Source organism: Myotis nattereri (genome assembly GCF_964212035.1).
Source record: "Myotis nattereri genome assembly, chromosome: 3".
Lineage (NCBI taxonomy): Eukaryota > Metazoa > Chordata > Mammalia > Chiroptera > Vespertilionidae > Myotis > Myotis nattereri.
Window position 1 is genome coordinate 8,957,386 of NC_138077.1, and position 23,324 is coordinate 8,980,709.

At 49.2% G+C, this 23,324-nt stretch overlaps 1 protein-coding gene across 1 annotated transcript; it reads right to left on the bottom strand.

Annotated features, from left to right (window-relative positions):
• Window positions 1–216: 216 nt before the first annotated feature.
• On the bottom strand, window positions 217–21,999 carry PTTG1IP (PTTG1 interacting protein). Its single transcript, XM_081086520.1, has 6 exons — window positions 21,813–21,999; window positions 13,975–14,027; window positions 10,831–10,939; window positions 5,674–5,851; window positions 4,623–4,669; window positions 217–2,166 (listed from the first exon to the last, which is right to left on the bottom strand). Exons 1-6 carry the CDS (start codon window positions 21,925–21,927, stop codon window positions 2,123–2,125), a joined length of 546 nt encoding a protein of 181 aa, XP_080942646.1. The 5' UTR covers window positions 21,928–21,999; the 3' UTR covers window positions 217–2,122.
• Window positions 22,000–23,324: the final 1,325 nt, after the last annotated feature.

A 23,324-nucleotide genomic window follows, 5' to 3' on the forward strand; every position in this document is an offset into this window, starting at 1 on the left:
GTCAAACAGTTCTGTCCAACTGCAAGCTCAGGTGAGTTGCTGAGCATGTTGTGGTGAACTTGTCTGAGCTCTAATGCTGGGTCTGTTAGGTGGGCATATCACACACATTTTCAACTTAGAATGAATGGGTTTATCAGGATATAGCCCCATCGTCAGTCAAGGAGAATCTATAGCCATATTAATACTGCTAAGAAATGAAACACAAGGAACAGAGTATTCAGCAAAAGCATGTATTAATTCATTTACTGGAAACTGGTTAAAAATTAAGGCACTCCAAATGTTATGGTTTCTTGAGGTTATAATTTTTGGTTGCTTTTAGAACTATTTCAGAGAAAAGCATGTGGACTTGGGGTGGCCTTTCAGACGCCCTGGTGAGGGCTCCATGTCTTGTGAGAGGAATACATTGTACTCACTGTATTTAATAATCCCTAGCTCTACTGTCAGCTCAGGAACCTACATTGAGTGATTTTACATACATACTAACTACTGTATCAATATAAAAGTTCATTAAAGTCGATTACAAAGTTTCTCCGATGAATAAACAGCAGAAAGTAAAAATTATCAGGCTGCTTTAAAATATTAAGGAATGTTTCGTAACACTGTAAATTGCTGTCAAATGCCCAAGTCAGAGAAATAAGACTACAGACTTCGTTAAAGGTTAGTTTCTCAGTTTTGTAGAAACGTTAATTCCCAGCACCAGCCTCCATGGTTCAAGGCGTGTCATGCTGTTTTGATCACCCTGGTCTGCAGGTGAACTTTATGTGATGGCAGAGCAGCAGGCGTGTGAAGACTGAATGCATGGCTTCTTTTATGTGCCTGTTGGCCTACTTTCCCAAAGCTCCATGTTTTTCTAATTCAAAGCAATCTGGCACTGGGGAGTATGTTCAGATTTAAGAAAGGCTGCTTCCACTGTCACTTCATTGTCTGCTGCTGTCCCTGCCATGAGTTCAGTCTATTACTGAAGCCACATTTCTTGCTCTGAAAGAAATGGAACCATCATGTACGGTGCCACTGGGCACCCGGAGGCCACAGGTGACCTGCGAGAACCCGCCTCTAGAGGGAAGTCTCATGACACACCTGAGCCAAAGGAGTGCGGCTCAGAGCCAGGGTCATCTTAGAAGCAGGACAGTCACCATTGTTTCTGGGTAGTGTGTGGAGATCCCCTCAGCTGGCCCTGGACACCCCACTTCCCAGGCACAGAGCCCTTCCTCAGGGACGGCACACAGCCCAACGGCAGGGAGAGTCTCAGAGCGCCTCACACACTCGACTGACACCTGTGTCACTGGGGCTAGAACAGCGAGCAGGGCAGTGAACAGCACTCTCGAGCGCCAAGCTGGCACATGGGAGTACCCATCTTCTGCCTTAGGGAGGTTGTTTCAAAACTTCATTGACAATAGAGGTTTTCACTGGATAACAAGCTTCATGGTCTGCTAAAGATACAAATTAAAATATCATACAATGCATGGTCTGAACATTGATAGTGAAGTTTCCTGGTGAAATCTTTTAGGTGGGGAAATAAATCTAGGATTTTTTTAAAAAGGTTTTCAATGCATTCACTCTTCAATGTGCTTCATTGCAACTACAGCCTAGGAAGTAGGGCCCCCGACACTGTGTCCTGGATGCGGAAAGCCACCAGAATTGACATTTGGGAGATGGGGCAACAGGGACTTGAGGCCCACACCTGTGGCTTTAGGGGGAAACGACGAGGGACTGGCAGATCCTCCCACGTCACAGGCAGAGATGACTCTCCTGGCTGCTGTGTGGAGCTGTTAGTGGGTGGATGTGAAGAAGGTTCGCGCCCTGCAGCAGCAGGAGGATGGCGTTAGTGTTGCGGCTATTGGTGTGCAATCAGCTTACAAACTGAGACGTGGAATGTGCATGATTCCTCCTCAAATTAACAACAAAAACAAAAGCAGCCTTCCCCCACCTGCACAGGCTTAACATTTCAGGTGACTAAATACAGAATCAGGAAAGGGTACAGAAGCTCACAAGAACGGACAGCATTCAGGGCAGCTGCGTCACGCTCACTTCATCAAGGTCAGCAGGCAGGATGGGGGCGGCCAGGCCTGCAGACTGCTGTCCCTAGGAGCGCCTTTGGGACTTGACACGGCAGGAGTGTGTTTTAGTTTTCAAATCTAGCATATGGGTTTTCTTCTTTAAACAAACCTGCAAACAAAATGGACTTGGTTACAAGTGCATCTAGGCAACAACAAAATTCAAGACAGCAACACAACTAAGCTTTCTAAGGAGGTTTACTGAGGCCAATAGGAAAAAGGGGGTTTGAATACTATGCTAAACCTTTTCTGAAAGTCCAAATACAGTGACGTTAACACTGAAATAAAATGTGCCCAAACCAATAATTTTAAGAAAAACAGACCCCAAGAAAGAAAGACTTACTTGCTCAAAGAGAAGTTAAGAAATTTAAAGCCAGGGGAAAAAAATAAATTAAATAGAAACAATAAATAAATTTAAAAATAAAGGAGAAAACTGGAGTGCACACACAGAAAAAAGAAAAGAAATTTAAAGCCAATATTTCTTCCCCCATATTAGTGGTTAGCTAATATTATACAGAACAAAACAAACAAATAAAGCACCGTCCTTTAAATGTCCTTATAAATGTGGATTGACTTTTAATTAAGGCTGTACAAAGAACCAAGAAGGTCATCATCAATTCACCTGTCAGGCACTTACATGCCTAGTGGCATCTACAGCGCTAAATAAACACCCAGACTGGGAGCGTTCTCTTTGCAGGTGGGAACGCACACAGACTCTCTCTCGGTGAGAACCTGTACTAGACCCTGGATTATCTAGAACCATTGCAACACACTTGCTTACAGCAGGGTTTTTAGGGCAGGGGTGGGGAAGAGATAAGAAGGGAGAGAGAGGCAGGGGATGCAACACAGTGCTCGTGTCAGAGGGGGAGGGGAGCCTCAGGCCTTGGGGAGAAAGTGCACAGATTTGATAAAGAACTATCATGTCAAATGCCAAGTACAAGCAGTCTAAGGAAAAGAAACAGCTCCCAGCCCTACTTCTGGTTCAGAAGGAAAACTGTTCCATACTACGGAAAGCAAATGCCTTCTAAAACAAGACCCGGGTTTCGCCTGCACTGGGGCTAGGGCTGTTTACATTAATATTAACCAGATGTCAAAGCTCCTTTCGAGGCTCCTCACTTTCATGGAAAATCAAGCTGTCCCCAGTCACAGGAGTGTACACTGCCGTTCGGTGGGCATGGGCACGCACCCAGGCAGAGGCACCAGGGAGAGTGGGGCGTGTGCTGACGCCAATGGACAAGGGAATTGCACCCCACAGGAGCCCATCATCACCTGTCCCAGGACAAGGCCCTACACTGGGGTTTGTGCTGTGGGCAGGCAGAGCATGGTGGCCAGGTGGCAGAGAGATCGGTGGCTCTGACCTCACATAATTCCGAAGGCCTGTGCAGCAGCACCCAGAGGAGGCCAAGGGGTGGGAATACACAAAAAAAGGCTCTACCAGCCATCGGACCGCTCATCTTAAACAGAGCCCGAGCGGCAAGAGGGGCAGCAGCCTCATGCCTGGAACCAACACTTGGAGGCCACCAAGGCCAACCCCAGCCCGAGGCAGGGCAGGGTGCACACGCACACTGGTGTCCTTCAGGAGGCGCAGAGACAGTGAGCAGGACGTCCAGCATGTGGGCCGGCTGAACCAGCGTGCACAGCCCAGAGTACAGCAGCCCTTGTCAGAGAAGTGAGCCTTGAGGATTTACTACTTTAGTGAGTAGGATCCTAATCTTCCACCACAACACAGTATTTCCTTATATACACTGAGGACTTCAAAATAAGTGCATTAGTTGGATAAGATGTTGACATGTTCCTGGTCGGATTTAGGATTTAGCTCAGCTGCTTGGTCCACTTAACCGAATCCCCAGGTCACAAGGTCAAGAGAGGCAGAGTGGCTCAAGGCCAGAGGCCCCAGGGCTGTCATCAGTGAGGGCCTGGCCTCAGGACAGGCCAAGCAAGTCCACTTCTCTCATTTCCAACAACACTGAGCCATCACTGAGCAAGAGCATCAACGCTCATATTGTCCACGGATGTGAACCAACTAAACACAGGAGCCCACCTAATGTTCTCCAACACTGAAAAATAGCCTCACCACCTGCCCCCCAATCTCTCCAAGCAAAAACCGAAACAAACCCAGGACAAAACACCCAGAAACAGGAAAAGGACAGCATGGCCTCCGTTTTGGCCGACGCCTTAAAGAAGGAATGCAGCTCCACACACAGGAGTTGGGAGACCCCAGGGTGGGGGGAAGGCACAGAGGAGATCAGACTCACCCCCTCCATGTCCCCCCCACCCCCCCAGCAGACCTTTAAGGCAAACAAGATGTCAGACCAGGAAAGGGGCTACAGCAGACCCCTGTGACGGCCCACACTTCATAAGCCAAGTATTCCTGGAGCAGTTTGGCTGAGATAAAAATATTCATCTTTTAAGACATTGCATGGAATGAGTTGTAACAGCACCACTTGGAAAGTAGAGCCATCTTTCCGTCCCCATACCTACAGTTAGACCTCACGGACGTCAACAATGACCAAGATGGCTTGGCAGCAATTTCTCACCAACTGAAACAGAGATTCAGTCGATTCTTACCGTATTTTTTCCTGATTTCATCATGCCTTGACTTCATCTCTGCCCTCCTAAAAAAACAAACAAAATCTTGTTTAGCATCAACATACAATGTAACTTTAAAAGAAGCGCCTTCCATTTCCCCCAGCAGAGAAGCTGTGGTTTGTTCTCCTTTTCCAGAATGAGAGCAGGGTGGGGCTGAGCTTGGCCATCAGGCCACACTCCCACTGGGACAGGCAAGGTGATGCTGAACACAGCTTTCTGAGCTGCTCCAATATCATGCTATTCAATTCTTTATTTCAATAAATGCAATTCAAATGTCCAATACTGATTTTTTTAAAAAATTGTTTTCTCATATAAAGAAAAGGTAGTACTCAGTAAAAACCTTATGCTAGGTTCTAAAGATGATTAGGAACATGCAAAAGCTAGTTTTTATTTAGGCCCATGACTTCAGGATGATGACCTGGAGACCTGTGGAGCCTTAGGCCTTATTGGCTGCATTCCTGACACGTGAGCACCTCGTTCCTAATCAGGCAGGGAGTGGCCAAGGGCTGCATCACACACACCTGCCAAATGCTCTGTAACCAGGAAGTGCTGATCAGCACTGATGGCACAAGGCCGATTCGGCCAGGGGCTTGAGACAAGTGACCAGATCAAAGGCCTTCCTCCCTCTCTGAGCCTTGGTCTGCTTGCAAATGAAGATTGAAAAACTGCCTTCAAAGGCTCCTGCCCCTGCAGCGTGAGAACCCACTACCATGACTGTAAGCAGGAAGGCTCTGCCCGCTGCAACCTCCAGCTGCAACCCTGATGTCACCGACTGGAGGAAACGGACAGGGAAGCAGCAGGCCTATGACAAGGAAGGTCGTGGCCCCTGGCTAGGTCCCTGCATATGTAGCTTTTCACTCTTTGTACCACAACCTAGAAAACCCACAAACACTACATGTTCATAGCTTTTAAAAATGGAGAAGACTTGTGACTTATCAATGTCACTTTCCTGATCTGAGTCCCCTTAAAACAGTGGTTCTCAACCTTGGCTGCACATTAGAATCATCTGGGAATGAGTCTGTGGCCTCACCTTTCTTCCTGCCGTATTCTCCTCTCTTCTTGCTCCCTCATGGCCTTCTCCTCGCTTTTGTCTGGCTTCCGGCTCTTCTTCTTTCTGCAGTAGCAGCAGTAGCAGCAGCATGTGGCAACCGCCAGGAGGATGAGGCCCCCAACCACCGACATGGCGATAATCAACGCCTCAAAGTTCACTGTAAGTGCAAAGCTACCAAGTCAGAGCTGCTTGGAGCAGGAAACCCCGGGGAGCAACACCCCCTCCTGGAGGGGAGCTATGTCAGAGTGAGGCCCACGCCTGCGGAGCAGGCCTTTCTTAGTACACAGCTGTGCCATCTAACAATTTCTCCATTCATCAGGATGGATCCAAGTTTTGGGGTCCACCACCAGATACTGAAAAGATGTGTTAAGACCGAGGAGAGTTAAAACCAGGAAGGAAGAGAATACTCAGCTGTGTATTTGGACTTTCCTGAAAGAAAATTTAAGCCCGATACAGCTCATTTAATTACTTAAGTCAAAGTCAAGAGCAACACATTTATTTTGCACAGGAACTAAATTCTGACCACGGCAAGCAGAAGGACAGGGGATCTTCCCCAGGGGTTTGAAAATGGCTTCCGATCAGTGTCAATGAGTTTATGACTTTCTGTCCAGACCAAACTTCTGAGACAAAGACAAACTTAACACAAGTTTTACATTCTTTTCAGCTCCTCTTAAGGATTTATAAATTAAAACCAGTCACTATTTTTTTATTCCATCTGAACTCTAATACTTCTTTTGTGAATGTGTTTTTTTAAAATATATATTTTATTGTTTTTTACAGAGAGGAAGAGAGAGGGATAGAGAGTTAGAAACACCGATGAGAGAGAAACATCCATCAGCTGCCTCTTGCACACCTCCTACTGGGGATGTGCCCGCAACCAAGGTACATGCCCTTGGCCGAAATCGAACCTGGAACCTTTCAGTCGGCAGGCTGATACTCTATCCACTGAGCCAAACCGGTTAGGGCTGACTGTGTTTTTTAATCATCCAGTTAAAACAGCCACTGAAGCCCTGGCCAGTGTGGCTCAGTTGGTTGGGTGGCAGGTGGCAGAGAGATTGCACCAAAGGGTTTCGGGCTCGATCCCCAGTGGGGGCGTGCAGGAGGCAGCCTTCTGATGTTTTACTCTCGCATCCATGTTTCTCTCTGTCTCTAAACAAATTCATTTAATAAAATCTTAAAACAAAAACCCCCACCAGCCATTGAAGAGGCTTGAAGAGCCACCTGGCCAACAGTGGGTTCCATGCTTTGCATACCCCATACCAGCTCCAGCTGCTTCTGAAAATGAGGTTAAAATGCCACCACAGGAAGCGGATAATCTCTAATCTCACTTGTGGTCCGGGTCGGGTTTGGATGGTAAGTGTTCTGCTCTGGGGACAGGGAGGCGAGTGGAGGGCTCTGTGCCGGTATGAACCCACCTCACATTCAGATTGGCTCCCAGCAGAATAGCACTCACTTAGGGTTTACCCAATCATTTTACAATCAGGAACAGTGTGACATCTGACCAAGTCCTTCTGAGCAATAACCGTATTCGCTCCTTCCTTGACCTGCTCTAGAAGTGCTGGAGTTGCAATAGTGGTGTAACTAGAAAGAGACCTTCACTAGCAGATGGTGTCGTTTCTGACTCGAGAACTCTACAACCATCAACTTTAAAAATGACGGAGATCAATTAGATAACTGGCTCTGAAATATATCTACCCCAAAAAGAGCTTCCCTGCTTAGCAGCTAAAACCAGTCATAAAATAAAAACAGAAATCACATCATAATAGGAAGCAAAACTATGAGCCCTTTCCCTGTTATCCTGTATGGCAATCTATGACACTCTACCAAAGGACATAAAAAACGACCCCGGGTGACCCTGATGATGGAGTGACATCTTGCTTCTGGAAAAAATTTCAAAATGACAAAGTCCTCATTTTTCTCCAAGCACACTTATATTTTTAAGGTTATTATAATTAAAACTCCAAAACATTTTTGCCTAAACTGGATCAAAGGATTCTAAATTGTAAGAGTAAAAAGCGCCTGTGCCCTGGCCGGCATGGGTCAGTGGTTAGAGCATTCGGGAGGCAACCAATCAATGTGTCTCTCTCACATCGATGTTTCTCTCCCCCCTTCCTCTGTCTCTCCTCTTTCCACTCTCTCTGAAGAGCAATGGAGAAAATATCCTCGGGTGAGGATTAACAAACAAACAAACAAACAAAAACACACCTGAGGTGGCCCTGGCCGGGTGACTCAGTTGGTTTGAGCGTCGTCCTGTGCACCAAAAGGTGGTGGGCTCAATTCCTGGTCAGGGCACATGTCTGGGTTGCGGGTTCAATCCCCAGTTGGGGCAGGTGCAAGAGGCAGCCGGTCGATGTTTCTCTCTCTCCAAAATCAATAAACATATCTTCTGGTGGGGGGGGGGGGGGGGGACCAAAAACCCACCTGTGGTATAGGCCGAACATTAGTGTTAAGTGTACCCTGGTGTCTGGTGAAACCAGGAGGGCCTTGAGTGGCCCAGCAAGTTCCCCTCCCCACTTACTCCCACAGGCGAGGCCCCCAGCCAAACCACCGTCCTTACTCTGGGAACCAGGTGCAGGTGTCATTTCCCTGTCAGCCCTTGGAATTGCTCAAGCAATCACATCTCCTCTCTGACCCAGGCACCACACCCTCTTGTTACTGCAAAGCCTCCTCCCACAGCCCCAAATTCATCCAGTATCCCCTCCCCCAGGGCTGTGACTACAGGTGATGAGTAAACTGCCATGGATCTCGTCTGTCCAGTGTCGGGTTTGACCATCCCTGTGAGCCCTTGGGAGGGACTTTCATTTCACAAGAGAATTATCAAAACTGCCCTCCGCCTGGAAAGGAGCTCATCATCATTAGCCTTCAGAGAAATGCACATGAAAACCACGGTGAGATCCACTCACACCCACCAGATGGACCACACCGAGGATGACTGAGTGCCCAAGCACTGGCAGGGACGTGGAACAACTGGAAGCCCCACATTGCTTAGAGGAGCATGAGCTGGTACACCACTCTGGAAAAATGCCTGCAGCCCTACTAAGGATGAACACGTGGTGAGGCAGCAATTCTACGCCTACATATTTGCCCTGTGGAGGGAGGACTGGCACACATTTAACACAAGACCGCAGCAGCACCGGAAACAGCCCAAATGTCCTTCAGCAGCAGAATGGAGGCACACCTGTGAACACTGCCCGAAGTCGGAGACAAACCGGCACACACAATACACAAGGAAGGGCCTCAGGCGTACATACTACGGGGTGAAGTTAGGTGAGGCAGCACAGGACCGCCTTTATGTGAAGGGCAGGGACAGGCAGCACCACCTATGCTGATGGCAAGTCAGTCCAGCAGTTACCCCCGGAGTCCTGGCATTAACAGCTGTGGGTGCCAGAAATGGTCTGTGTATTTTGCTAAGGGGGGAATCAGCTATGTACTCACGTAAACGTTTACTGAGTAGATGTATGTGTGTATACATGTGTGTTTATGTTGCAGACTGTAGTCTATAGAGGGAGACTTAAGATGTGTGCACCCCAACAGAAGTTAAACTTCAACTTAAACAGCTCATGCTCAACATGCCCAGGGTCCCAGGGTCCCCTGGTCCAGGAGTGGTCTTTGTGAAACAGTGAGCAAGGACAGGTTCCATGGAGAAGACAGTGGACAGGACGGAAGCAGAGGGCAGTGAGGCCCAGTGAAGCCTTTCTGGTATGAGGACAGCAGAGAGAATGGTCAACTGGGTGGAAATGACAAAGGGTATGTGGGCACATGCACACACGTGTACGCCCACACAGTAGGCCCCTCAACCACACACACACACACACACACACACAATCCTGGATTCCCTGGGGCCTCAGCACTACAAGTGAGTATTTCTAACTTGTAGGAGGTTGATGGATTCTAAAATGGAATTCAATTAGAAAAAAGACAGATAAATTAGGAATAAGCTGCAGACACACCATGTCAAGTATCAAAGTGCCCTAAGAAAACAACAGCTCCTTTATGCAGCTTAAGATGGTGGCCTCGCCGTCGCCTGTGTAGCTCAGCTGGTTGAGTGTGTACAGTGCACCAAAAGCTTGCCAGTTCGATTCCTGGTCAGGACACAGGCCCAGGTTGTGAATTCAATCCCCTGTCAGGGCATGTATTAAAGGCAACCCACTGATGTTTCTCTCTCATATCAGTGTTTCTTTCTCTCTCTCTAAAACCAATTTAAAAGTAAGTAGATAGACAGATAGATTGAAAGAAGGTGGTCTCTGTTTGACCCCAAACCTGAAGCCATAAAAAGAAAGGATTAATAAACCCAATCACATAAAAATGAGTTCTGTGTAGCAACATATACCAGCAACTAATTTAAAAGCAAACTAGAAAAAAATTAAAATAAATAAATAAATAAATAAAAGCACACTAGAGTCCGTCCAGTATGGCTCAGTGGTTGAACGATGACCCATGAACCAGGAGGTCACAATGATATATATATATCTATATTTAAAGCAGACTAGAGCCCTGGCTGGTGTGACTCAGTTGGTTGGAGCATCGTCCTGTACACCAGAAAGTCGTGGGTTTGATTCCTGGTTGGGGCACATGCCTAGGTTGCAGGTTCGATCCCAGTCAGGGTGTATATGGGAGGCAACTGATGGATGTGTCTCTCTCACATTGATGTTTCTCCCCTTCTCTCTCCTTTTCTCCCTCTCTAAAAAAATAAGCATATACATAAAAGTAAACTAGAAAACAATTTGAATCTCACAAAGGGCTAATTTCTGATGACAGAATACCTGTAACAACCACATGGAGACGATGGGACACATGCCCATGCTGAGCAGGGATTCCTTGCTTGGGAAGTCAGAGTCCCTACAGGAACCACAGGGGTCAAGGTGGCCCACGAACATCACCAAGACATAAGGTGCTGAGCCATCCAAAAAGCAGCCTTCAATTCACCACCCCCAAGGGTGTGGAGTCCCAGTGTCAAGGCTGAGGCCTGAAGGGGGCCTCCAGATCTGCAAGGACCCCCCAGTTGAGACACCACAAGCTCTCACTGGCTCCCCAACTTCCCACTGGGAACATCAAAGAACTACTGGGAATACATTTTCTGGCAGCTTATGTTAATGAGCACAACCAAGAAGCCAATTTTGTAAAATGACCACTTACCCCAACAAACGCCCCAGCGTGCAGAGCTCAGCTTACAAAGAGAAGCAGGGGGCAAGATTTTTGCCACGGGATAGTCCACGCATGTTTTATCCGTGTTGCACCAAAGACACTGAGAGAGATAAACATTAAATGTTAGAAATTCAACGTAAACACCAAAGAACCAGACAGTCCAGGACCTGATTCCCTAAACCATCAGCCACCTGGTCTGCTCACCCTTGGAGGATGGTACCGGCCTGGGCTCTCACCCCAACACAGCGGTTCAACTGCCCACCAAGAACCACGTCACTCAAACAACTCCCAGGAGGCACTTGAAGAGCCACACAGCCTCTTCGCTGTCATGAAAGATGCCAGGCAGCTCCCCCCGCCCAGGGCCTTTGCATGGGCTGCTCCTTCTGCCTGGAACATTCCTCCCAGACGCATGTGGCTCTCTAACCTCCTCCATGAGGCCTAACCTGGGCAACCTACTTAAAACTGCCCCCTTACCTCCGCCCCTGCTGTTGCATCGCCTCCTGACACACTCAAGCTGCCTATCGTGGCCCATCATCAGGAGGATAGGCATCTATGTGCATCACTGAAGGATCCCTCGCAGGCGGACCAAGGCTGGCCCTGGCAGGACCTCAGTATGTTAGTGGTCTTCTGTGACCGTGATCCTACCTCTGACCTCTAGAAGAGCAGCAAGTGAGTATTTCCTCCAGCCGTCTTATAGATAGTGAAACCAAGGCTCAAAGGCACCTACCGGAACCTCACAGATGCCCCTAAGTCCTACAGTGTCAGGGGAGAGGCGGTCTGGGGCAGGGACAGCGCCTTCACCCAGTGCGTGTGTGCGGGGGAGTCTGGAGCTGGCACTATGGGCGTTGGCAACAAAGGAAGTGGGGCTTAGGCTGCAGATCGTGCCTGCACAGGAAGAACTTGGCTTCTTATTTTAGATCTTAAAGGTAACAGTTTTATGGCGTTCTTTTTCCTTTGAGATTTTAATAGGATGGAAAGTCATGGTATTTTTTTTTTTTTTTGTCCCAGGTTAGGATGAATGTCTACTGCAAAATATATTAAAACAAAGGCTCCCCAGGCCTCTTTACACAGCATCTACTTTACTGTGTTGTGTTTAAAATGGTTGAGCATACTTAATAAACAGCAGGAAAAACCCTTTTTATTTTGGCTGTTTGAGAATATCTTGCATTTTAGTGGTTTTGTTCTGGTTTAACACTGTTTGGTAAATCTTCCGTTTTCAAAAAGCTTAAGTTTTAAATGTCTAATTTTCCAATTTTATATGATGATTTTCCAAAAGCCATAGATGTTCACTAGGAGGGTAAGTTCTCTCCTGTGGTGGTGTTGTTACATGAGTGAAGGAGTATGTTCGTGGTAAACCATTTGAGTGACACCAACAGGACACAGAGCGTGCCCTCAGCCTCCCTCTAACCTGCTCAGGCTCTTCAGGCCCCCGAGGCACCGCCCATCCTTTCAGAGACTTCTGTGCACCCCTGGTCCCACACACGCACGGCCTACCCTGGCTTTCACCCCCCTGCACCTGTGGCCCGCAGCTCTGACTTGATCTGTCTGGGTTCAGAGTGGGGGTCAGGACTTCAGATGAAGTGCCCTCCCCACTGTGATCTGAACGTGTCCCTCACCTGCACCTCCCAATGTCCTTCCCAGAGAGGGAGAGCTGAACAGGACAGTGCTGCACAGGTGCTCTGGGAACTGCAAAGCCACATAGACTCTAAGCCATCTTTATGGCTGAAATGACTTCAGTAGAAAAACCCAGACACTGAAAAGAAGCAACATCAAGAAAATGCCACCCTGAGGACCAGAGCCTCCCGATCTGGTTCAGCGTTGTCAACGATAAGACCTGAAACTGCAGTACGAGCTCCTTCCGGTGTAACCGGCAGAGGTAAGTCCTATAACCCACAGATGTGTTTGGGACCCGAGGCCCAAACATGGCCCCACGTCTTGAAGTGGGAGTCATCTGATACATCTTTCCTGACCCGCCCTTGGTCATTAAACCCTAATGTGAGGGAAAGGGAAACACAGTCTGTGTAGTTCCAACACACTAAAGGGCCCGGCCACAGCGGGGAGGCAGCCTCCCCCAGGGCCCTAGGCCGAGGCCCCACAAAGGGTGTTTTCTCTCCCAGCCATCCCTACCCCGGGTCAGCTTCTCTCGGGTCCTCACAGCGCTGCGGTGAAACGGAGCCAGACACTCACAGGCTGCTGGATCGGGAGCTGCCCAGGAAGTCAGTGCCTGAGGAGTGGCAACCGGACCCTAACAAAGCAGCACTGTTCCCACAAGCCCTGTGACGGCCAGATACGGTGGGAGGTTTCCCCAGCGGCACATGTGACTCTCTACTTCTCCCCGATGGCCTGCTGCACACACCCATGTGCTAGATCCCAGGAGCAGCTACCCTCTTGCTCAAGGTCACACAGGGACTTGCAAGAACCAGGGACACTGGAACATCCGGGCTGCGAGGCTCACCTCCTGACTAGTGAGCTGTGAACAGGCTGACCCACTGGACCAGAGGCCCCCAACTCCCCCCTTGACCTGGCGCCTGTGTCCCCCCTGGCTCTCGCCTCTCTTCTCCACTCCTGCGTGCAGAGCTGGGAGAGAAGCATCTCCCTGGCCCTGGTGGAGACACGGGACACAGAGAGCTAGGACTCTGGCTAGAGGTTTACAGGCGGCTCATGTTCCTCTGACCCCTCAGCGGTGGATGACCAGGGCTTTGGGCCTCTATGGTCTAATGACACCAACATGAGGCCCTAGTCACAGGTTAACTGTCACCGGTTGACCCCTCTGCCCGGCGCTCATCCATCTGCTCCTCTGTCCCGGCAATCCCTGTCTGAACAGCACTACACCAACGCTCACCACCCCTCAGGGGGGTCTGAGGCTTCCCCACCGGCCACGCATGCTCCCACCACAGGCCTGGTGCACACCTTTTATGACCCCATACCTGTTCAGGAGTTAAATATGCCTATTAATGATGCTCAGGTGGCATCTGCAGTCCCCATGGGACAGCTGGAGATGCCTGAGAAGGGATAAAGTAATACTTAATATCCATCACAAAAATCTCCCACATCCCCACCCTCTGAGCCCTTAACACACACCAGGGACACCCCCGTTAGCAAAAGTGGGCCTGCTTCCAGTCACGTGCTACTTACGGAGACATTTTTCAGGCACTCCTCACAGGTCTTGTTTGTGTTCTGGGAGCAAACTGTGGGGGAAAAACAACAAATCAGCCAGGAGGGCAGGGAGGGTGCTAGTGAGTGATGCACAGGGTCCTCTCTGGGCACCAAGCCTCCAGGGACAGAGTAGTTACTGAGCTCCGCTGCAGCAGGGCACCAAGAGGTATATGAAAACACCACACACAGTTGTACCCAAGGGGGTCTTTCAGGAAAGGTGACTGAGCATATCCTCAGGAGATGAGCCACAGGGTCCGATACCATGGACCACTAGCCAGCTGAGGCCACCAGCTCAGCAGCAGACACTCCCTGTGGAAGCTAAGACCACAGCAATGCCAGGCCCACTTGACTAACGCCAGGGCTTTGGCCCCTGGCCAGTCCCACCAGCTCCTCAGAGAGGGGTATGTTCTGGGCACACAGGGAAGAAGCTAGCTGCAATCCAGGAGCAGCGCTGGGGACCCTCCCAGCACTGTTGCCCCAGGGAGGGGTCAAACCCCACACCAAGATCGTGTGATAAATGAAACATTTCCAGTATGACATCAGGCAGCTGCTAATACCCCACCCTATCCCCTAAAACAAACACACACTTTGAAAAGAGCTCTGCACAAACTCATTAATCACCAGGAACTGCAACTTAAAGTCATGATAAAATACCACTTCATTACCATCAGAATGGCTAAAATTAAAGATCAACAATCCTAAATGTTGGCGAGGCTGCAGAGCAAGTGGGGACTCTCATAAGTTTTGCTGGGAGTACAAATTGGTTCCACCACTTGAAAAATAGAGCTGGCGCTTCCTCATAAAACAACATATATGGCTACCCTATGACTCAGCAATTCCACTCTTAGATAGTTCACCCAGGAAAAATTAGAGCATACGTCCACAGGAAGACTTGTACAGGAGTGTTCATAGCAAGTTTATTTTTAATATGCCAAAAGCTGAAAACAGCCCAGATGTCCATGTATAGCAGGATGGACAGACAAACGTAGTCATAAAATGCAACACTATTCAGCCACAAATATATATCCCAAAACACGCATGGACCTGTAACCAATAATCTAAATGGAGCCACTTGAACATGGAGCTGGAGCTGCCACGCCAGAGGAACTGCCTTGCATGTTTTCATTCCTGAATCTCTGGAATGTTAGAACAGGGCAAAATAACCTTTGAACTGGGCCCGAGCAGCCTTGTTTCTCAAAAAACTATTTGTAAAGAGAACAAGAAAGCACATACTTATAACTATTGGACTGAAAATTAAAAATACTATTTAACCCTGGCTGGTTTGTTCAGTGGTTAGAACACCACAACCAACTGATGTGTCTCTCTCACATCAATGTTTCTCTCTTGCCCCCTCCTCTCCCTCCCTTCCACTCTCTCTTAAAAAAAAAAAAAAAATTAATGGGAAAAATATCCTCGGGTGAGGATTAAAAAAAAAAATCCACTGTTTAGAATTAATGTCAGTATATTATGTTATCTGCACCAACAGCCTTCCTTCTACTGATGTAATTGTACCCCTTCCCTTTCTCATAAATACCCATTGCTTCTGTCTCCTAACTGGGGCAAGATCTGGGTTTCTGCCTGAATTAGTACATCTACCAATAACTATCCTTATTGATCTCAGCTAAATGCTGCTGCCTCTCACTTGGAAAGGCCTTTTATTTTTAGGTTAGCATCATCTTATAACTCATCCAGAGGCATACTACTGTTCCTGCATTTCACTGTATGCACAAGTTATCTCAAGAAAAATAAATGTTGAACTCTAGTTAATGACATGCAGCAAATGTCATGAATGGCATGACTGGGGGAGAGTGCAGGATGTCTGTACCTTACTTCAAAATGCCTTCACGGAAGGACGGGGGGAGGAGGGACACTGTACAGAGGCGACACAGCACAAGGTGAAGGATAAAAGCTGAGTTTCTTGGGTATATAAGTGTTGACTATACTATTCTTTCAATTTTGCTGTATGAATATTTTCATAATAAAATGTAGGGAAAAGAGCTTTAGTTTCTAGTTACATTTTTTATTCACTGTATTTGCTAAGTGGGACTTATTCTAAAACAGTCGGTTCTTCTATTCAATAGTGTAGTTCTTCTACATTCCATTTCTCTAAATAAAATCCTATTTTATTTTAAATGAAACATAAATCCATTCTTTCATGTATTATTCTGCAGCAATTATTATCTAATAGTGTTCTTTTCAGCATCTCTAATGGTGTGCTATTGGGTTTATGTTGAAGCTTCTTTTTAAACTATTTTAAGTACTCAGACAACAGATTTCATTTAGCTTCAGGAAAGTAAAGAAAATTGACAACCCCTGAAATGCCTTGATTTCTCAAAATACTACTAAGAGAGGCAGGGCGACAGCGGCATTTTGATAACAGCCACCGCCATTTCAGAGGTCCCAATGCACGGGCACTGGGAGAAGGGAGAAGCAGAGACCCCCGTGATGTCAGGATGAGATGAACTCTGAAAAACTCAGTTCCTATCTCTGTCCACTAAAGGTCCTAGAAAGGACAACACCCAGTAGCTAGGGGCACGTGTGGTGCCCAGGCCTTGGTTTCTAGACGCTGTTCCCCACTAAGAGAAACCAGGGCTCCCTGGAGAAACGGCTGATTGTAGAGTTGGCACAGAGGAAGGACAAGATCAGCCCTGGGCAGCTTGCTGTGCCAGAAAGCGGCACGAGTTGATGGATAAATGGTAAAAGGACCCAGAAGCAGATTGGAGTGGGGGGTCCTCCTTGTTAAACTGGGACCATTTAAACAACCAAGTGAATGACAGCAATGCACTCTGACCTCTTTTTTTTTTTTTTAAATATATTTTATTGATTTTTTACAGAGAGGAAGGGAGAGAGATAGAGAGTTAGAAACATCGATGAGAGAGAAACATCGATCAGCTGCCTCCTGCACATCTCCTACTGGGGATATGCCCGCAACCCAGGTACATGCCCTTGACCGGAATCGAACCTGGGACCTTTCAGTCCGCAGGCCGACGCTCTATCCACTGAGCCAAACCGGTTTCGGCCACTCTGACCTCTTGAACAGTCCATGGTTTCATGCTGACATGAAATATATAGAGAGAAGGCAACTAGCAAAGGTGAAAGCATTTCCACTTTGCAACCATCACAGTGAACAGGGACACCGAGACCATTGTGCCCACTGGTGGTGCTTTCCCATGTTAATCATCACTTAATCAGGAGAAACAGCATCTGAAAAGTGATCGAAGTATCACCAGTGTAACCTGTGACCACATGACAATGGGACAAAGTGACAGCAGGTGCCTCCCAGAGGGTGAGAGAGAAGGACAGTCACTGAGTGGTTGAATACTGTCAAAATGCATTGGAATCAAATCAAAGAAAACCCAGACAAGACCAAACTGAGGGTCTTTCACAAAGCAGCTCTCTGAAAACACCGGCGACTGAGGAGCTACTGCAGAGGAACAGATATTAAGAGACATAACTAAATGTACCATGTGAGCCTGGATGAGGCCAGACGACAGGATGGGGGACATAGAACATTCCTGGGAAACTGGGTACAAGGATGCCTATGTTAAGTCCAATATTCAAGTGTCATTATCACTGGTGATTGTCCAGATTTTGGCCTTATATTCCCGTGATGTGAAAGAATGTCCTCATTCTCAGGAGACACACTCTCAAGAATTTAGGGGTCTCACAACTGACTCTCAAATGGTTTGGTTAAAACTAACAAGCAGACAGGGAAAAGAAGTGGCAAAGCAGACGTGGCAAACGCTGTGGGAGCAGGAAGGGATTCGGAACTCATTGTTCTAATTATTTCTTCAACTTATCTGCGGCTCTGAACTTTTTCTAAATAAAGAGTCAGGCAGGGAGGTAGGTGGGAATCTGCATACCACCTAACACCCCCCTCCAGTCCTTTGTGAAAACTTCTACAAGGAAGGGCGCACTTCCTCCTCAGGGAGCAGGGGTGATGTGGGACAGGAATTTTTTCCACGGGGATTTTCATTTTTAAAGTCTTTGTGAACTGGCCTTGCGTGAACTAAAAGAACTATGCTCCAAAGCACACACCCTAAGCTCCATCCACCCCAGAGCCTCTGATTACGGGCCAGTGTGAGTCAACAAAGAAGCATGGGAGGCGGAGGCCAAGGAAACGGCCCAGCCCGCCTCCTGCACCAGCACAGCCAGGAACCGGGCAGGTTTTCAACCCAGGCAGAAACAGCCATGTTAAACAGGTTCAGAGCTGGGAAAGGTCATCCTGTTCTCAAACACCCCCATCCTCCCGCATGGTAAGAAAAGACAATACATTAACCATTTGCTGCCGCTTCAGACAGGGAGTTTTCCTTCACTGCATCTCATCTCATCACAGGATACAGAAAACCATGTGCTCAAAGCCAGAGAAAGCAAAAACAACAACACTGTTTCTTTCTTTTTTATTCATTTTTAAATATATTTTTATTGATTTCAGAGAGTAAGGAAGGGAGAGGGAGAGGGAGAGAGGGAGAGAGGGAGAGAGGGAGAGAGGGAGAGAGGGAGAGAGGAGAGAGAGAGAGAGAGAGAGAGAGAGAGAGAGAGAGAGAGAGAGAGAGAGACATCAATGATGCAAGAGAATCATTGATTTACTGCCTCCTGCATGCCCCTACTGGGGATCGAGCCCGAAACCTGGGCATGTGCCCTGACTGGGTATTGAAACGTGATCTCCTGGTTCATAGGCCACACCAGCCACACCAGCACTGTTTCCTAAGTCTACTGCTGAATGTGAACGTCCTGCCTGACTTCTGAAATCTGATGACTGATAAAATCTTCAACTTAGATTCTATTTATTAACAATTAAAGAACTTCAGGTCTCACTCACTCTGGATTGTTCTTCTGTAGTATACACTAACCCATGACCCACTTTCCAGTTCTTCTCAGGTGAGTCAACTGAGTAAGTACAAAAGGACATACGCTAGCACGAGTAAAGAGATAATGTTTTTTAAAAATAAGGAAACAAGTAAGTATATTATTTATGGTCCATATGTCATACAAGAGGCCGAAGGGCTGTAGCTGCTGAACCCTTAGGCGGTGGAACAAGCCCCTTATTCGGGCTTTGTGCCCACACTGCACATGACAGAGCTGACACTGTCCATTTCACATGAGAAACGAGGGCGGGAAATTCTCTTAGACAAAAAAGCCCTGGCCACCTTCCTATCCCTGTGGAAAAGAGTAAAGACTGTAGTACGTAACACCATGGACCACGTGTACGGAACCTACTGAGAGCACCTACACTACCTGCTGAGAAAGCCCCAGTTCCTGGTGGGCAGTGATGGAGGCTGCAGACCCCTGCACACCCAGCTGCTGCTATCAGGAGCGGTCAGGCTCTAGGTAGCTCCTTTGGGTCCCTCTGTTTAAGACACCAGTCTACGGTCCTTTGAAGTGTCTTCTCTCCCTGAGATGTGCAGATGAAACTAGGATGGAGTCTGATACATGCACAATACAAGCACAGGGAGGTTTCCTCAATGCCTGGTGGGTTCCTCCCATCTCCCACCAGCAAAGCACACAAGAAGACAGCAGAAATTGTTGGTTTTGGATGGGCATGATGTATGCTTAGAATTCACACACCCCAGAGGGTTAATTTTATGTATCACCTTGACTGGGCTAAGGAATGCCTAGGGGGCTGGTAAAACCTTACGTCTGAGTGTTGTCTACTTGCTGGAGCTAGGACTTCTATCTTCTCCTGCCCTGGGACATCGGTGTTCCTGGTTGCTGGGCCTTCAGACTAGGCTGCAGCTTACACCACCAGCTTCCCGGTTCTCAGGCCCTCTGATCTGGACTGAGCTACACCACCCGCTTTTCTGGCCTCCAGCTTGTAGTCGGCAGATCTCGGGACTGCTCAGTGTCCAGTCATGTGAACCAATCCCTCACAATAACTCTCTTTCGCCTCAGCTATGTTGGTTCTGGAGAACACTCATATCCTTACAAGGAAGGCACGATGTTTTAAATAGTGTACTCACATTCCTACAGTACTACAAGCAGAAAAAAATATCACACTAAGTACACACTCTGTGGGAAGGGGGAGCCTCAGCGCTCTAACAGTGCCCCCTCGAATGCAGACCCCAAGGGCACCTGGACAGCAAACACCCTAACAACACGACACCATTGCTCCCATCTGACGGTGTTGTTGATGAGAGATACAACAGTTCACCCACCACTGACCCAGGACTCTGGGCACCTCTAGGAGACAATAGTGGGATACTGTGAGCTGAAGCAAATGAGAGCAGCTTCCAACTGGACTGACAGTAAGTGTTCACGCTGTGGCTAGAAAAGGAGCTGCTTTTTTACCAAAAAATATTAGGACAGTTTTAGTTTAATTCCCAAACACTTCAGGGCCTTTCCTGACACGCACCCTCAGCCATTGAGAAGATTCTTGCGCAATTAGATTCTTTTGCCAGATATGCATTCTGTTTCCTAAAAAGCAATCATTCCCAATTTCTGCTGAGAATTCAACTCAGACCAAAAGTTCCCTCTACAGTGCAACTGGACTGCTTCGCTAACCAATGTTGCAAACACACACACAATTATTCTGGAAGCAGACCAAAAGAAACTCCAACAGTCCCGCACTGGAATAAGTATGCAACAAGGTCACAAAGAGGAAAGGTGTTTACTGTGCTAAACAGACAATGCCAAAGCCTGGGCTTAACACATTGTATGTGGGAAACGTATTTATACGTTTTACGTATTTATACGTGCTACCAGTGTAGTAGAGCGCGGGACACGTATTAATACGTTTTTTATAGACTAGCGGTAGAATGCGGGTAACGTATAAATATGTAAACTAAAGTTATCGTAATTTTACTGAACGTTGCCATTTGCGCAAAAAGTTAGCAAAAATGGCCCGCACCACCTGTTAACGTGCGATAAAAACTACCCGCAAACAATGTTAACATGAGTTGGGAAATATACTGGCCTCAGGCTGGGCTGCCTCAATTCTACTTGTAAAGATCTTGAAACGGAGACCCACAGGCCCGCCCCTGGCTCCATGTCCCACAACTAGTGATCACATGGGTAACTCCACACACAGCAGCCAGCTTGAAACATTTCTGAAACAGATGGACACTACTTCCCCATTTTCCACCGGGCCCCGGGGCTGTGGCCCCCTCACCTGCACCTCCACCAATACAGACCTCCGGGCTTGCAACTCTTTTGCCCCCAGGGCATGCAATTTGCTCCACTAACACTCCCTCACCTACACCCCTCCCCACCCTCAGCACCCTGAGAGCTTGTTTCTTGGTCAGTCTCCCCAGAAACTCAGCTTCTCAGGCACCGACAGGAACCCTGGGTCCCCACGGTTTCCCAGCACCCGCACACACAGGTGGTTAGTAACAGGTGGGACACACCCATGCAGAAGGCCCCGCGGTTCCGAGTGCGGCAGGGGTCTGCCCGACCGCAGTGGCGCGGCGCACGCATCCCCACCTCACCCTAATGCCCTGGTAACTCCGAGGGCCCCTCCTCCAGCGGGCAGTGCCGCGGGCCTGGACCCCCCTCGCCCTCCCGCGGGGCGGCGGCAGCGGCTGAACCAAGACAAAGGGATGGCCAGCCCCCTCCAGGGGCCCAGCTGCGGCGAGACCCGCGTGACCGGACACTCGGGTGGCCGCCCCCGCAGACCGCGGCCCGGAGGTGGGGCCGCGACCCCGCGTAGTTGTGACCACCCCGCGTCCCAGAACCCCTATGCCTCCACGCCCCCTGCCTGGCGCCAGAACCCCGCGCCCCCCTATTCTTCCCCCCGCCCTCGTAACCCCTCCGCGGCCCCTCCGCGGCCCCTCCGCGGCCCCGCCCCGCCTTAGGACCCGAGCCCCCTCCGAGGTCCTCACCTGATCCGGGCGACTCCTGCAGCGCGGCCGCCTGGAGGAGCAGCAGGAGCAGCGTGGCGCCGCCGAGGGGCAGCCCCCAGCGCACTGTCCGCCCGCAAGCCCCGCCGGAGCCCATGGTGGTAATGGCCCAGCTGGTCGGCGGGTCGGTGGTCAGCTCCGCAGCCTCGACCAGGAACAGACTCGCGCCGGAAGTGGGCGGGGCGGGCGGCACTAGCGAGTGCGCAGCCGTGAGCCCAACTCGCCCCGCCCCTCGCCCTCGGGCCCACCCTTGGCGGAGGGTGCTCCCGCCTCCCCGCGGGACGCGAGCGGGGCTCAGTGCGCCTGCGCAGCAGAAAGGCGGGGGCCGCGAGGAGCGCCCCCTGTAGGTCAGTGCTCCTGCGCGGCTGAGAGGTAGGGTCGCAGTATTTTTTTTAAAATATATTTTTATTGATTTCAGAGAGGAAGAGAGGAGGGAGAGAGAGAGAGAAACACCCATGATGAGAGAGAATCATTGATCCGCTGCCTCCCACACGCCCTCTTCTGGGGATGGAGCCTGCAACTTGGGCATGTGCTCACACTGGGAATGGAACTGTGACCTTCTGGTCCATGGGTCAATGCTCAACCACTGAGCCACACTGGGCGGGCTAGGGTCACTGTCTCTTAATTCGCCTGCACGGCTGTGAGTGGTATTTGGAAGAGTAGAGGGTGTGCTGCAGCCCTGACCCTAAAAAGGTGAACAAGCCCTGGAAGGTGGCCCCAGGGACTGACTGTGCCACAGCCTCCCCTAGCCTGATCCTGAGGCCACTCAAAGCAAATACTTGGCCAGAATCCCGCCTGGAAGAAAGACACCCCCCAACCCTCTGCTGCCCTGGCTAGCGGGCCATTCATCGCTGAACCACCCCCCCCCCCAAATTCCCCAGAGCCCTGCCCTGGGCACCCTGATCCCTGACCCTTCACCCACACACCTCCATCCCCTCTCCAGTCACACCCCCACCACATTCCCATGAAGGAAAAAGGGGCTCTGTATTAAACTAGTAATGGGCAGTAACCTCAGAGGATGAATTGATCACCAATCTCTAAGTCATGGTCAAGGTGAGTACTCACTGGTTTTCTAGCAGACTCTCTGTCCCCCCCCCCCCCCCCCCACCGCCGCAGACGGAATTCCCACTGATTGACACAGCCAGATGTTACGTGAGCTCCTCTTCCCGGACCTGGTGTTGTGGGCTGAGGATCCTGGTGTGTGGTTGAGACACCAAGCTCCTTAGGGGTTCCCTTTGCAGCTGAGATGACCCTCCAGATTCTCAGCTGCTGCATGTGGGTGGGGGGCCAGCTCTTTTTATGTCTCTGCCCTTCCTACCAGCTGCCAAGGGGCTTCTCCTGTAAATCCTTGGCTATAAGACTTTTGCTCATCTAGTCCTCAGCTGTTTATTCAGGCTGATTGTTCTAATCTATACTTTGGGTATAATTCCAGGTTAGTCCTGGGAGGAGGTGAGTGTAACTTCCACCTACTCTGCTGCCGTCTAGGATCCTGTT

Coding starts and splice junctions, on each gene's coding strand:
- PTTG1IP (XM_081086520.1), bottom strand. CDS start 21,927: ATGGGCTCCGGCGGGGCTTGCGGGCGGACAGTGCGCTGGGGGCTGCCC. Junction 14,028..21,812: donor GCAGGAGTCGCCCGGATCAG/GTGAGGACCTCG, acceptor TTTCCCCCACAG/TTTGCTCCCAGAACACAAAC. Junction 10,940..13,974: donor AGTGCCTGAAAAATGTCTCC/GTAAGTAGCACG, acceptor TATCTCTCTCAG/TGTCTTTGGTGCAACACGGA.